The sequence below is a fragment of the Pristiophorus japonicus genome, chromosome 1, assembly GCF_044704955.1.
Source record: "Pristiophorus japonicus isolate sPriJap1 chromosome 1, sPriJap1.hap1, whole genome shotgun sequence".
Taxonomy (NCBI): domain Eukaryota; kingdom Metazoa; phylum Chordata; class Chondrichthyes; family Pristiophoridae; genus Pristiophorus; species Pristiophorus japonicus.
In genome coordinates this window covers 309311611-309327803 of record NC_091977.1, presented here as the reverse complement: position 1 = coordinate 309327803, position 16193 = coordinate 309311611, and the positions used below count along the sequence as shown (strand labels likewise).

At 42.2% G+C, this 16193-nt stretch overlaps 2 protein-coding genes across 3 annotated transcripts in view; one reads left to right on the top strand and one right to left on the bottom strand.

The window, feature by feature from the left end:
• Positions 1 to 3157, top strand: part of txndc5 (thioredoxin domain containing 5) — a 34341-nt gene extending 31184 nt beyond the window's left edge. Inside the window, exon 10 of the mRNA XM_070888556.1 lies at positions 1915 to 3157. Within this exon, the coding sequence (XP_070744657.1) occupies positions 1915 to 2037 (123 nt within the window). The 3' untranslated portion in view covers positions 2038 to 3157. The remainder of the gene's footprint in view (positions 1 to 1914) is intronic.
• Positions 2979 to 16193, bottom strand: part of bmp6 (bone morphogenetic protein 6) — a 163299-nt gene continuing 150084 nt past the window's right edge. For both annotated transcript variants that reach the window (XM_070888554.1, XM_070888555.1), the window contains exons 6-7: positions 6023 to 6133; positions 2979 to 3690 (exon numbers count right to left, since the gene is read on the bottom strand). In XM_070888554.1, the coding sequence (XP_070744655.1) occupies positions 3541 to 3690; positions 6023 to 6133 (261 nt within the window). In that variant the 3' untranslated portion in view covers positions 2979 to 3540. The remainder of the gene's footprint in view (positions 3691 to 6022; positions 6134 to 16193) is intronic.

Here is a 16193-nt window from a genome sequence, read left to right as displayed (position 1 = left end):
ATGAATGTGTGGGGTCGAGAATTGACATTGTAATTTAGGATTAGCATAAATGGGGAGAAGTGAACATGGAACACATTATCACGACTGGCTATTAAACTGAGTCAATCAGAAACAGTTGAAAAGGAAAATATTGAAGGGTACAGGAAGAATAAGATGGGATTGGAATAGATAGCTCTGATACGGAGACTGCACAGTTAACCACCTGTAATTCCCCATTGTTTAAAGAGCACTGGATACAGTTTGACATTTATGGGATGTAAATTTGATATTGTATAGCTTGGTTTCCATCCACCGGTGATACTGCAATATAGGAACAGGAGTATGCCCTTTGAGTCTGTTCCACCATTCAATTAACTTATGGCTGATGTGTATCTTAACTCCATCTACGTTCCTTGGTTCCCTATCAATTAAATACCCTTCCCGCACAAAAATTTAATCATTGTTGACTACGTCAATTGAAAATTTCAAAACAGCCTTTTGGGGGAAGTTCCAGATTCCGACTACCCTTTGTGTGCTGCTGTTAATTTCGTATGTTCACACAACCAGCTGGTCCATCAGGACAAATCCCTTTCCACGACCCCCACAGCTATGTAATCATGTGGCACTGGCAATGGCCCTGGATTTTTTTTCTCTGAGGGGAAAAAAATACTATGGAAAATTCCTCTCCAAGCCTCAGACCAGAAGCCAGTCCAGATTACATGGACATTACTGCCTTACTTATTCCAGTCTGTACATTTTTAAAATCACTTTGGAAATTGCTCTGATTTTTCTCTCCAACAATGCTGTGATATAAACATAAATAGGAGCAGGAGTGCCCTTTGAGCTTGCTTGGCCATTCAATAAGATCATGGCTAATCTACCTCCGCTCCACCGTCCCACACTATCCCCATATCCCTTAGTATCCAAAAATCTATCGATCTCTGTCTTGAATATACTCAATGTATATTCAACGTAGTCATCAAGATCCACGGCGCGACCCTGGACAACATGGACCATTTTCCAAAGCTCGGGAGCCTCTCATCAACAAGAGCAAACATTAATGACGAGATTCAACACCGCTTCCAGTGCAGCCTTCGGCCACCTGAGGAAGAGTGTGTTTGAAGACCAGGCCCTCAAATCTACCATGAAGCTCATGGTCTACAGGTCTGTAGTAATACCCGCCCTCCTGTATGGCTCAGAGACATGGACCATGTACAGTAGACACCTCCAGTCGCTGGAGCAATACCACCAACGATGTCTCCGCAAGATCCTACAAATCCCCTGGGAGGACAGACGCACCAACATTAGCGTCCTTGACCAGGCCAACATCTCCAGCATTGAAGCACTGATCACACTTGATCAGCCCCGCTGGGCAGGCCACATTGTCCGCATGCCAGACACGAGACTCCCAAAGCAAGCGCTCGACTCTGAATTCCTTCACGGCAAACGAGCCAAAGGTGGGCAGAGGAAACGTTACAAGGACATCCGCAAAGCCTCCCTGATAATGTGCAATATCCCCACCACCACCTGGGAGTCTCTGGCCAAAGACCGCCTCAAGTGGAGGAAGTGCATCCGGGAGGGCACTGAGCACCTAGAGTCTCATCGCCGAGAGCATGCAGAAATTAAGCGCAGGCAGCGGAAAGAGCATGCAGCAAACTGGTCACACCCTCCCTTACACTCAATGACTATCTGTCCCACCTGTGACAGGGACTGTGGCCCTCATATTGGACTGTTCAGCCACCTAAGGACTCATTTTAAGAGTGGAAGCAAGTCTTCCCTCGATTCCGAGGGACTGTCTATGATTATGACGACTCAAAGCTCCCAAAGCTTCAAACTTTCCAAATTAGAATCCCCCACCCACACACACAAACATTTGAAATGGAGGCTGGGCATATCTTTTATATTAAAAAAATAATCTAATTGTTTTATTTTTAGGTCCGTGGTTATCCAACGTTGCTGCTGTTCCGTGGTGGTCAACAGTTAAGTGAGCACAATGGAGGAAGAGATCTAGAAAGTCTCCACAGTTTTATCCTACAGCAAGCCAGGGATGAACTGTAGAGCATGTACTTTTTGCCCAACCACCACTTCATGTCACTGATGTATGAATGTGTCCAAATTGGTTTGCAAGAATAAAGTGGATATTTTTTTTAAGATATGTGCAAACTTTTCCATCGTTGTCAATGTATGTACATTAAGGTTATTGCCAACTTACCAGCCCTCTGAAAGATTAAGTTGGCTGCAGCTTTCACCACAGGGTGGTGCTTTCTATGTATGTGGTAATGAAAAGTGAGATTTTGCTTGCTCCATCATCCCTAACTGCAATCTTAACACTTCTGTGGATGTGGTTCATACGTAGTTATTGGACATAGCATTTCAACAGTACCTGATTAGCAATGACAGTCAGTACTGTGGGCATAAAGCTGAACAGAATACCTCAGCATATCTTCAAGCCACATTCACCTGCATGAGTTATCAAGGAAGTCAAGTCAATCTATATGAGCGACTGCTAGATTTGTAATGTGCGAATGAGGCGGAGACAATTTGTATTGCTTAAATCAGCGAATGACTTGTGGCACCAGACAATATAATTGCTAGGATTGAGTAAATTGGTCAAGAGAAGGCCACTTAAAAATCCATTGAGGATAATGCAGTAGTTACAGCTGCATCCCCTTTTATTAAGTTATGGGTTAAACAACTCCTGCTCTTAATTGAATGTAATGAACTCAATACTACTAGTCACAATTTTAAAAAAAAGTTAATGTGCGAGAGAAGGTGGTTGAAAAGAGGTAATTTTTCATTTTATGCCAAGTTTTAAGTTGTAGGATTTCAAAATTAATTACAAAGCAGCAAACAAGACAGGTAGTCTACTAAACTGGTGGCCATTGGTTATTGAGTGTGTTTGGGAACACAGCTCCACGATGCATAACTGTTTACTATTCATACACATTAATTCAAATAAGTTGAGTGAGCAAACTGCACAGGAAAACCACTTGATTTTAAACATACTTTATTGTTAGCATGTGTGTAAGGAGAATGAATCATCAAGAGGGAGGGGGGAGCAGTAGATTTACATGTGGTTGGCACTTAGCTTTTGTACAAAAAAATCATTAAACAAATGTGATACTATGTCAATAGTTTACACTACTTGGCAATTTCTAATAAAAATTTCTTAAGAAAATGATTGTCCAGAGTGCGTTTTATAAAAAGTAATGTGCAGATTCTGTCCAAACTGGGGCTGTGATGAAGTGGCTGTTTGCATCTGAAGTTCCCTTCCTTATCATGCCCTGCCCTGCACCTTCCACCTTCACTTAAAGCCCACTGACTGCTATCGCCATCATTACAGCCCCTAGTTAAAACATGGTTACCAAAAAAAAAAAAAAATAAATTACATTTTTATGAAAACTATGTACAAAATATATTACAAAAGCCTTTGTAGAAACTTTAAAAAAAATTGTAAACATTATTTACAGAGGTATTGCTCCAGGGAATTTTATATCGCTATGCACTGAGGATGTGGTTCCTCGCCAGTAGTTTCAGGTCACTTGGTCAAGATACGTCCTTTTAATGACAGCCACATGCTCTGACCACCATGTTCCTGTACTTTTTCAATATAACATTCGAGCTGTCGTCGAAGAAGAGGACAGAAATGGCATTCAGCTTGGTGGGAGCACAGCAGGGTTTTGGAATGTAATCTGGGTTCATGAGGTGGACCTACGTTGAGAAATTTGAAATATTTAAGCCTATGCACCCAGACACATTCTATAATACATTTTCACTGTTACAGTCCAGCAGCTGTTGTATGCTTTATATACAAGGTTTGACTTTCAATATTGTATCAAATTCTACATTTGTGCAACTGAAGTAAATACTCTTAACAAAAATTACCCACATATAGTTGTAACTTGACAAGACTACCCCCAAATGCTGCACCTGAACTATTAGGAAATGTAACCTGCTGCTGAAGACCCACATTTAAGTGCCTGGATGTTTACTGAGTGGCTATAAAGATCTCCGATTCGGTTAATATGTAGTACTGCCTTTGAGTATAAGCACTGACTTAACAATCCTATGACACTAAATGCAAAGGGGAAAATGGAGTAGAAATAAATCCAGAAATAATGCTGTTCTGTCTACATGAGTGGGAAATTGATACTTATTGCAGCAAGAAATTCTAACTTTCATAACTCTCAGACTGTTTGTGAACATGGGTTGGAACAGCTGTTAAGGTGCTTGGGGACTGCAGAGTTTAGGGGTCGCTGTGTTGCACAACCTGTTGCATTGAAATGGCATGTGTTCCATAAAAGGGGAAAAATCTCATTTTATTATGAACTCAACTGTCAATTAAGTTTCTCTGCACTGACTTTATAAGAACAGGAGTAGGCCATTTAGCCCCGCGAGTTGTTCCGCCATTCAATGAAATCATGGTGGATCTGTGTGACCTAACTCCATATACCCACCTTTAGTTAACAAAAATCTATCAATCTCAGATTTAAAATTAACAATTGATCTCTTATCAATTGGTGTTTGTGGAAGAGAGTTCCAAACTTCTACCACCCTTTGTGTGTAGAAGTGTTTCCCAATTTCACTCAAAAGTTTGGCTCGGATTTTATGCCCCCTAGTCTTAAACGACTCCCGAAGCAGCAAAAATAGTTTCTCTCTACTTCTGTCAAATCACTCCTTAACCGTCTAAATTCTAGGGAATACAACCCTAATTTGTGTAACCTCTCCTCGTAACCTAACTCTTGGAAGTTGATATTCCTGTTTATTTTGCTTCCTATCCATAATGAAATTTATTCACGTTGTCCCCAGGCCTTTTCAAAACTACATGATATATAATATATATATAATATATATAAAAAAAATATATATATATATCCCAATGCTGAACTGTCCAAATCACTTGCATATATGGAACGAGGGCAAACTACAAGCTACCAATCTGAGAAATATCTATACAGCTGCAATGTCCAAAATACGGAGTTCCGGAATCCGGACACCGGGTCGATCCATGGCGGGGTCGTTCGGAAACCGGAAAATGTTCCGAAATCTGGACTCCCCCGGCCTCGGCCCGACTTCCCCCAGCCCCGGCTGTCTGACCTCCTCTGGCTTCCGGCTGCCGCCGACCCCCCCGCCGCTTGGCCTGACCGGCATCCGGACCGACCCTCCCCTCATCCCCCACCCTGGCCCAGACAAAGATGTTCCGAAATCCGGAAATACCCCGAATCCGGAACGGCCTCGGGCCCGAGCTTTCCAGATTTCGGATGTCACTTGTACTCCCACTCTCTCTTCAATCCACTCCTCCAAGCAGCCACTTTTCCTTTAATAAGATGTGCTTAAAAAAAAATCTGACTGATCAATTGACTGAACGCTAGGACCAAAATTTCATAAGTTGCTAACAACGTGGGGTGCAGGTTGGCAACATACAGGGATGAAGGGGAGGGGTGATTATTCATTCTTAACTCATTCCAGTTCAAGCATTGGGTGGCAAAGCAAAGGGCAGCAAAGTTCAGTGCCAGAGCTAGATTTGAATCCTGCCGCCCCCAACCCCCACAAAGGGTACAAATCCAGTGGGCCAGCATTGCTAGTTTTTAAGTGCACTGGCTGCACATTTTATCAACCACATTGATATAATTTCTCAGGAAGTACATTATAGAGAAACAGTTGCAAACAGGCGGACACTGATCCTAGATCTAGTGTAACACGTTGAAAATCTGCTTCGGTGGGGCAAAGGTCATTACTCAAGTAATTTTGGGGTGTTGCTTAAATTTTCTGCTTGTTCTTTGGGCATTTTTGATTCGGAGAATGAAGATTACATGTGCTACATTATGGAAATCACAGCAAAAACCTGGTCCCATCCCCATTCATAGACTATTTGATGTTATGATTTAACCAGGATTCAGCAAACACAATTTATTACTCAAAAGTTAAGATGGCTTTAACTTTAATGCAAAACCAACAAAATAACATAACACACTTCCCCAGATCAACACTTTATTCTGCCTTGACTTGTTAAAAGAGACTATGTTTTCACTATTGTACTCACCAGTGTCTGCACAATTGCATGGTTCGTGGCATTCATGTGTGCATTAAGAGGAAATGAGCATTCCCCATCACAGTAATATGCTGCATATCCTTCAGGTGCTATAATCCAGTCCTTTGGGGAAAAAAAAGTCTGAATTATAATACTGATAACATTTATAATTTTAATAAAAAATACCGTGTCTGTTGATGGTGCCAGTGTCGATTTTCTTGGCTAAGTGTTTACTTATCACCTTTCTATTTGGTTATGTTCTGCCTTGGTTGCATAAATCTTCCTCTCCAAACACATTCTACCAAAAAAGATTTCTACATCATATTACAGCACACAGAATATTTGGAGTTTTAGGTTCCTCAATCAACACATTAAGTATAATCCCCCAAAAAAAACAACATTGCATGACTTAATAAGCAACAATTATTTTAAAATTTAGGAACCCATCTTCCAATTGATTGCTCCCCTCACATGGCCTGTGCGCCATCAACATCCAGGGGTGAGCATCCGGTCACAAAATGGCATTTTATTGTGCAAATTAGCCATTTTAAAATGTGAATGTGACGGTGCTTTAAAATAAGCCAGGTGGCCTGCTGGGACTGGAGCAGGGCACCCTGGGCTCTTTCCAATTGACGACAACTGGAGTCTTTCACTTCAAGACATTCCCCTCCGCACAGCCAAGGGTATCCGCCTTTCTTCCACCGCATTATCCAACAGCTGGGGCCATACATCCACCGCGGCAATGGTCCCGGCTTAATCTGGGGCATTTTTAGCTGGCAGCCCAGGCTTTTCCAGAGAGGAAGTAACAACCCAATCTGCCAGTGATCACTACTAGATTACTACTTCTTTACAGAGAGAGCATAAACAAACCAGAAAAAGAGCAAGAGAGCAAATGACAATAGGAATGGGAAGAGCAAACCCACAATAGGAAAGAACAGATAAAAGAGAAGCAGGCAAGACATACACTGAAAGGAATGGGGGAAAGAAGACAAGGATGAGAGAAGGGAAGGCAGTGAATGCAAGAAGGAAAGTATTAGTGAAGGCAAAAGGTGAAAAAGGGGAAGAAAGTGAGGCAGATGGAAGGGAAGAATGGAAGAGAATGACAAGGGATGAGGTATGAGGAAGAGACAAATAGGAAGAAAAGGAGTAAGACACATGCAGAAGGGAAGGAAAGAGAGCGAGACACACAAAGGGAAGTAAGTGGAAGGGTAGGGGCGAGGGGATGGAGGAGATGTAGCAGAGAAGGGAGAGACATGCCAAAAGGTAGGTGAGACACACAGACGGGAAGGGGGAGAGACATACAGAAGGGAAGTTCAGAGATGCACAGTAAGGGGAAGGAATTGACAGATATAGAAGGGAATGAGTATCAAAGAAGGGAAGAAATGAAACAAGCCCAAATTTCCTCTGGGTGTCAGCCATGGCTCAATGGGTAGCACCCTCGCCTGAGTCAGACGGTTGTGGGTTCAAGTCCCACGCCAGAGACTTGAGCACAAGAAATCCAGACTGACACTCCAGTGCAATGTCAGAGGTGCCACCTTTCGGATGGAGGTGTAATTGCTCGCTCAGGTGGACGTAAAAGATCCCATAGCACTATTTCGAAGAGGAACAGGGGTATTATCCCCAATGCCCCGGCCAATATTTATCTCTCAATCAACATTTACAAACAGACTACCTGGTCATTATCAATCGCTGCTTATGGGAGCTTGCTGTGCACAAATTAGCTGCCGTGTTTCCTACATTATAACATTGACTACACTTTAAAAAGTACTTCATTGTCTGTAAAGCATTTTGGGACGTCCGGTGATCATTAAAGGTGATCTATAAATGCAAGTCTTTCTTATTCTGTTTTGTGTGTTTAGAATGAATGCAATCTTAGGGTGGGGGGGGGGGGGGGGGGGGGGGGGGAGGGGGAAAAGAGAAATATGGGGCAGGATAGGCATACATCTTACCAGCAATTTGGGAGCACTAAGTGGCTCAGGTACCCAATCCCTTTATGCTAATGCCCCCATCCCTGGGATTTGGGATGGGGTCATCAATTGGGCAAACTGGCAGGAAGCCAGCCTCCTTCTAGTGCCACAGTGAACTCTGCACAAATTTCAAAACTACAGAAGGGAGGAAGTAGTGAATTTTTTAGCCCAGACTTACCAGTATCCTTAAATACAGGGGTGTGAGAGAGTGAAAGGTTTTTTTAAAAAAAAAGTGGAGTCAGTTGTAAAAAAAATGTTTCGGAAGCAATTTAATGGGACTGTTTTTGCTTAGTGTCAAGGATGATATGAGCCAGTTGCATGGAAACAGCTTAAAATGTTATTTTACGCAGCGAATTATGATGATCACGAATGCACTGCCTGAAAGGTGGTGGAAGCAGATTTAATCGTCAATTTCAAAAGTGAATGGGATAAATATTTGAAGGGAAAAATTTACAGGGCTCTGGGGAAAAGAGTAGGGGAGTGTGACTAATTGGATAGCTCTACTAAAGAGCTGACACAGGCACGATGGGCCGAATGGCCTCCTTTTCCGTTGTATTATGGTATGATTCGATGAACATATAAAACTTAGGTGTGCCTGCATATGACATCACTGTCCATGGGTTCCCACCCTCTATCCACCCCCCCACCATTTGGCAATACTTGATCTAACTGGGTCAGTTAAAGCTGAATTGATTAAGAAATCCCTATTGATAGCTATGTGTACACATGTACAAACACACGCACACTAAATCAAAAGAAAATCTTCATCTGCCATCTCCCAATTTTATTTTGGACAGAATGTCGAATAAATGTTTTTATATCCAGTAATTCAATCATTACAGCTTCAGGATGAATACCCAACATTAATCTTTGAACTACATGGTTGAGGAAAACAAGCAGAAAGCAGAGAAAGATTACAACCATACCTGAAGAAGTACACGTGTAAAGCGAATCAAATGCTAGGGAACCGAGAGTCTAGTGAGCAAGAGGAATTAAAGGAAATGATTATTAGTAAGAAAATAGTGCTGGAGAAACTAATGGGACTGAAAGCTGATAAATTCCCAGGGCCTGATAATCTGCATCCCAGAGTACTAAAAGAGGTAGCCATGGAAAGAGTGGATGCATTGGTTGTCATCTTCCAAAATTTTATTGATTATGGAACAGTTCCTGCAGATTGGAGAGTGGCAAATGTAACCCCACTATTTAAAAAAAGGAGGGAGAAAACAGGGACATACAGACCAGTTAGCCTAACATTAGTAGTAGGGAAAATGCTAGCGTCTATTATAAAGGATGTGATAACAGCACACTTGGATAATATCAACAGGATTAGACAAAGTCAATATGGATTTATGAAAGGAAAATCGTTTTTGACAAACCTACTGGAGTTTTTTTTTTTGAGGCTGTAACTGATAGAATAGATAAGGGAGAACAGTGGATGTAGTATATTTGGATTTTCAGAAGGCCTTTGATAAAGTCCCACGTAAGAGGTTACCGTGCAAAATTAAAGCACATAGAATTGGGGGTAATATAGTGACATGGATTGAAAATTGGTTAACTGACAAGAAACAGAGAGTAGGAATAAACGGGTCTTATTCGGGGTGATGGGCAGTGACTAGTGGGGTACCACAGGGATCAGTGCTTGGGGCCCCAGCTATTCACAATATATAAATGATTTGGATGAGGGAACCAAATGTAATATTTCCAAGTTTGCGGACGACACAAAACTAGGTGGAATTGTGAGTTGTGAGGAGGATGCAAAGATGCTGCAAGGCGATTTAGATAGGTTGAGTGAGTGGGCAAACACATGGCAGGTGCAGTATAACGTTGATAAATGTGAAGTTATCCACTTTGGTAGGAAAAACATAAGGAAAAAGTATTATTTAAATGGTGATAGCTTGGGAAATGTCAATGTACAGAGGGAAATGTCGATGTACAGAGGGACCTGGCTGTCCTTGTACACCAGTCATTGACAGCAAACATGCAGGTGAAGCAAGCAGTTCGGAAGGCAAATGGTATGTTGGCCTTCATTGCAAGAGGATGAGAGTACAGGAGCAAGGATGCCTTGCTGTACAGGGCCTTGGGGAGACCACACCTGGAGTATTGTGTGCAGTTTTGGTCTCCTTACCCAAGAAAGGATATACTTGCCATAGAGGGAGTGCAGCGAAGGTTCACCAGACTGATTCCTGGGATGGCATGACGGTCATATGAGGAGAGATTGGGTCAACTAGGCCTATATTCACTAGAGTTTAGAAGAATGAGAGGGGATCTCATTGAAACATATAAAATTCTGACTGGATTGGACAAAATGGGTGCGGGGAGGATGTTTCCCCTGGCTGGGAAGTCTGGAACAAGCGGTCACAGTCTCGGGATACGGGGTAGGAAATTTAGGACTGAGATGAGGAGAAATTTCTTCACTCAGAGGGTGGTGAACCTGTGGAATTTTCTACCACAGAAGGCTGTGGAGGCCAAGTCACTGAATATATTTAAGGAGATAGATAGATTTCTAGACACAAAAGGCATCAAGTGGTATGGGGAGAAAGCAGGAACATGGTGTTGAGCTAGAGGATCAGCCATGATCATATTGAATGGCGGTGCAGACTCGAAGGGCCGAATGGCCTACTACTGCTTCTATTTTCCATGTTTCTTTATTTCTATGTCATAACACAACAGTAATATGAAGAGGAGAATTTATGATTGAAAATATCAGGCTGGGGAGGGAGCAGGCAATGAGCTCACAGCACAAAAAGGAAGGTTTTAAAGGAGAATCTAAGATCCAATCAGCAGAAATGGGCAGGTAAGAACCCAATCTATAGAAATCGGTGAGCAACTCCATGGGCTGATTGTCTAGTAGTAAATGACATAGGATATACAGCACAGAAACAGGCCATTCGGCCCAACCAGTCTATGCCGGCCTTTAAGCTCCACTCGAGCCTCCTCCCATCTTTCCTCATCTAACTATCAGCATAACCCTCTATCCCCTACTCCCTAATATGCTTATCTAGCTTTCCCTCAACTGCATCTATACCATTTGCATGTGATGGAGAGCTCCATATTCTCACCACTCTCTGGGTAAAGAAATTTCTTCTGAATTCTCTATTGGATTTCTTGGTGGTTCTCTTATATTGATGGCCTCTAGTTTTGCTCTTCCCCAAAAGTGAAATCTGTGCCTACTCTATCAAAACCTTTCAATTTTAAAGACCTCTATTAGATCACCCCTCAGCCCAGTCTGTTCACCCTTTCCTGATACAAAGGTGATCTTGCTGCAATAAATACATTTGCTTATATAGTGCTTTATTACTGCAAAACACTTCACACAAGTACTTTGAAGTACAGTAAATGTCAACACAGCAACCCTTCAGCAATGATTGACCATTTAATTTTTTTTATTTTAAAAAGGGTGTTGTGGTCAAGGGAAGAACGTTGGCCAGGAGACTGGGAGAACTTGCTGCTCTTTGAACAGTTCCACGAGATTGTTAATGACCACACGACCCACCAAAACAGGCCAAAAAGGGTCTTAGATTAATAGCTTACTCAAATTTAAGACACTCAGTCATGAGCAGACTACTCATTCCTGGAGAGAATCAAAGCTGAATTTATTACTTGACAGCTACCTACATGCACTTCCAGCAGGAGGCATTAGCTGGCATGCAGAGGCAGGAGCTTTCGCTGATGCTCCCCCCTCCTTGGCCTACGGGTATAGAGGCCAATTAAAGCACCTCTATCATCTCCCTGTTTGAGATCAGTTAACTCAGTACGTCAGAAATTAAAGCTGGGACATTCCTTTCTGCATAGTTCAGTAACAAACCCAGTGGTGTGGTACCCACTTAGCAAACTAGAGTGCTTCAGGCATTGTTATTTGGTCAGGGTTTGGAGGGAGGCAGCACTTTGAGAAACGATTAGAATTTCAGAGCCATCAGCAAAACCACAAGTGCCATATGCGATACTGCCACTCGATACTGTAGCTTCTAAAACAGCATCTAGCCCTTCAGGCAAAACTAGATATCTTAAATTCTTTGAATGTGTTGACATATTTCTGAAAAATGTGATCAAGCACTATTTAACTGCATTACTTTGAAGTGTTATGCAGGTGGATATAGTCTTATTGCACACAGCAACTTTACAAAACAGCAATGAGATGAATGACCAGGTAATTTGGTTTTGGTAGCGTTGCCCGAGGAAGAATATTAGCTCGGGCAGCGCGTAATCCGATTAGATTCCGACACACTTTGGTTCCAATACCTACACAGGTTAACCAACAAGAATTTAGGACCAATCACACCTTTCTGGTCCCGCTGCCACAGTACCCGAAAACAACACCTCCCTTCTCTGCCACAAGATATCAACAGACAGACATTTTAGAGGCGTGGGACTTCGGAGTGAAGAAGACAGGTTGGGAAAAAATATCGCCTTCATTGAGAAAAAATTTTCTCCCAAAGAGTTTACCTTCTGCGGCTAAGAGCACTTAACGTAGAGATTGTGGCTTCACAACATCCAAGGAGTAAATTTTCTAACCAGTGGGATTGTTTGTGATTTTCCGCTAGTGCGATGTGTGTGTGCTGGGGGGGGGGGGGGGGGGGGCAAGGGGCAGGAAATTGGGCAGGAATTTATTTTACCAAATCGTGGTGCGTGGCCCTAACACAAAATATGGAAAAGCTTTACTTAAAATAGCACGTTAGTGTTAGTTATATGGAAATGAATGCTTGTGATATTTTCCAATCTTCTTCCCAGGAATGGGCTATATGCTCAGCTTAGCCTTATAAAATGGCCGATATGGACCAGTACGTCTGAATGTTTCCCTTATGTCTTAGTGCTCAGGGTGTGGTCTGACAAGGGCATTGCACGGTTTTAAAACCTTAAAACCCATCTCTTTGACCAAGCTTTTGGTCACCTGTCCGAATATCCCATGTGGCTCGGTGCCAAACTTTATTGATAATCGCTCCTGAGAAGCACCTTGGGATGTTTTACTACATTAAGGGTACTATATTAATGCAAGTTGTTAGCATGACATCTTCGACTTAAATTGAACTAATTTAGCAATATAGTTTAGCTTCCTGCTCAATAATGACTAGATATGGCAAGTGCTAAATCCATTATCATCCTCAGATTCCTTTCTACTCCGTGAGCATCTATTTCTACACCAGCTATAGTATACTTACGACACACATTTTTCTTCACATTTATCTATACAATGCTGAATTACATCAGCCACTGATTTTCACATTTGCAGATTTTTCCTAAATTCCTTTGTAGTTATAAAAACAGAAAATGTTGGAAATGCTCATCAAGTCAGGAAGCATCTGTGGAGAGAGAAACAGAGAAATGTTTCAGGCCAATGACCTTTCGTCAGAACACTTTCTGACCTGTTGAGTATTTCCAGCATTTTCTGTTTTAATTTCAGATTTCCAGCATCCGCAGTATCTTGCTTTTGTTCCTTTGTTATTCCTTGTCTATTTCTTCCTATTCAACCGACTCCCCCATCCAGTTTAATATCTGAAAATTGGAGCAGTTTGCTTTGGTTCCCAAAATCATTAATGTCAATAATGTTATCAGGACAGGCTGAGGGAGTTGGGAGTTAGAGAAATGCAGGCCTGGAAGAGATACGGCTGAAGTTTTCAAAATTACGAGATTGGATGGGTTATTTGGGATGAATAGGGATGGTGGGAGGAAGGTAAATGCAGAGAGGATCCTTGGGCAAAACATTCAGGTGAGCATTTGTTTTCAGAGTCATTATCTTCTGGTACAGATTGCTAACGTGCAATAAGCATAGATCCCTATCGTCCTTCAAAAAGGAGCTAAACAAGTTCGAGAGGAGGACATTTTGAGTTAGTTGTGGATAAGGCCCACATAGGGACACTGCTTTGTTAGCTTGTGATTACTGCGCAAAAGCCAGAGTTCAGGCAGAGAGTTTCAGTTTATTAAAGCTAACAGTATTAGTCTGATAACAGTAAGCAATTATACAATCTGGCTACCCTGGAATCACGAGCTAATCAGACCCTGACTTCCAGCTGCAAGGTGGGTGATGCGGACTCAGCTCTAAAAAAAACCCTGACCACTTGCCCTATAATTATACCAAATATGTCGGGGTTTAATTACGTACCTTTTGGCCTTGTCCCTGAACAGTATTCTGTTGTTAACCATGTTATCTGTAAGTGGTTCTTGCAGCTACAAGCTCAGCTTATTCCCAAACAATAACCTGCAAGCTCAGCTAGTATGCCACAAAGACATCTTCACTTGCCGTAACCAGGCAAGGTCTGATGCGAAAATGGTCAACTTTCATGGTTTAACTGGCATTTGAAGGATTAATAGATTACTTGGAGTTTTCCTTAGGGTGTTAGAGAGGAATTTGCCCACATTTCTTTCTAAACTAGCTTCAGGTTTTGTTTTGCCTCTCCCAGAATATTGAGACACTCGGAACAGGGAGCTGAGGAAGGAAGAGAAGTCATCAGCCCCTTGCCCAATTTCAATCCCTGGCCTAAGTATTTGTGTAATACTCAGCGTTAGCAACAGCCTACTACACATCTGTCTTTATTTAGATTACTGGCTGATTCAAATTTTCTCTTGGGTTAGAAAACAATCAATCCTAGTTGGAACTTCTGCATGATCTTTCCCCTGTAAATGCCTCAAAGTTTCCAGGCAAAGCTTTTCTATCACTAGATGTCACATTTGCAGCATATACATTATATACAGGTAAAGTTCAAGTGGGCTAGGGAATCTTTCCAGTTCTTGCCTTAGCGTGTAATGATGGTACTAATCCTCCATTTTTCAAGAGATTTCCAAAGATGGATTTTGAATCTCAAGATTAAACTTTTCACATCTGCAGGATTCCTGGTTCTTCAGATTTACTGCTAAATGCTCCAGAGCACCCCATTACTAGCGCAGCTAAGTTTACATGTGTAACCTTTTATTAGCTTGACCCAGTTACCTTGCCCTCCTACTTTGTTGTAGCTTCTGACAGTCCCGTTGCCGGAAAATCAAAGTTAATATTGAAGAAGCTTGGTCCTTGAGTTTAAGGTCTAGATTAGGTTAGTCTGTGAGTTAGGTTGGCTGAGATTTAGGGTTAGGCTTTGGTTTATAGTCAATTTACTTCAGGGGGACTTTATTTTGTTTGCGGGGGGGGGGGGGGACGGGGACGGGGGGAGTGTTTATTTCAACAGGACCTTGCTGTGGCTCTCTGGGGTCAAAGGTTGCAGGAGCAGGGACATTCACTGTAGGGCAGGATTAGTGCCCTCATACACCAATTACACTTTAACCGCTGGTCTTGAAACTAATGACCATAGTTATGTTTATGCAACTTGTTGACAAACAAAGTGGACTTTCTTGCTTTGTAGTCTTTGAAGAACTCTGACTGACCGCTTCTCCCCCCCCCCCCCACCCCTCAGACCAGTGAGTAATCAAGCAGTGTATTCTGTGACTACATTGCCTATCCCAGAATACAATGTTGCTGATCGGTTACATCTGAACGTACTCAAGATCTGGCACTGATGTCACCAGCCTCAATATCGAGGGTTTCCTTAGACTATTAACAAGTCAACCACATGAAGCAGCCCTCATGTCTTTACTAAAAGGGCAACATTTATCTCCTGCGATGGATACTTTTTCATGCTCTGGTCTTAATGCAGTCCTTAAGTTCAAGTTATAAAAGTGGCCTACTTTGATTTAATCACACTGGCAGGCTGATTCGATGGTTGAGCACTGCCTGGGAAATTGCGGAGCCACTGAGCTGGTTTTTGTACCCGATCACTGTGTTGGCACTTAAATAGGTAGAGCAAAAGCATTGGAATGAAAATGAATTTTACGCAACTGCAGTAGTTTTATCCCATTACTTGACCTCTCGAGTTATGGAGGTCAGATACATATATATAATTAACGTGACAAAAAAAAATGTGGCATATTCACAGGGAGACTCAACCGGTAAAAATATATTTACTGCAATTATCTAGGCTGTACTGAAGACAGTTTGGAGTGTGATTTGTCGTGAAAATGTGCACCCACCCCTACAAAATCTTTTGGCCACAATTAGACTTCAGGAAGCTAAATATCCCCCATCATTTCTCCCCCCCCCCCCCCCCGCCCCCCCACAATTTATTGCAAGTACGTCCCGATGTGCATACAGAACAAATGTAAAATAAAAGGATTCCTGGAGTAAAATCATGTCACTTTTTACTATAACAGGGCATTGCAGCCTCTCTCCTCCTTATTAATTTTCTGCCCTGGTG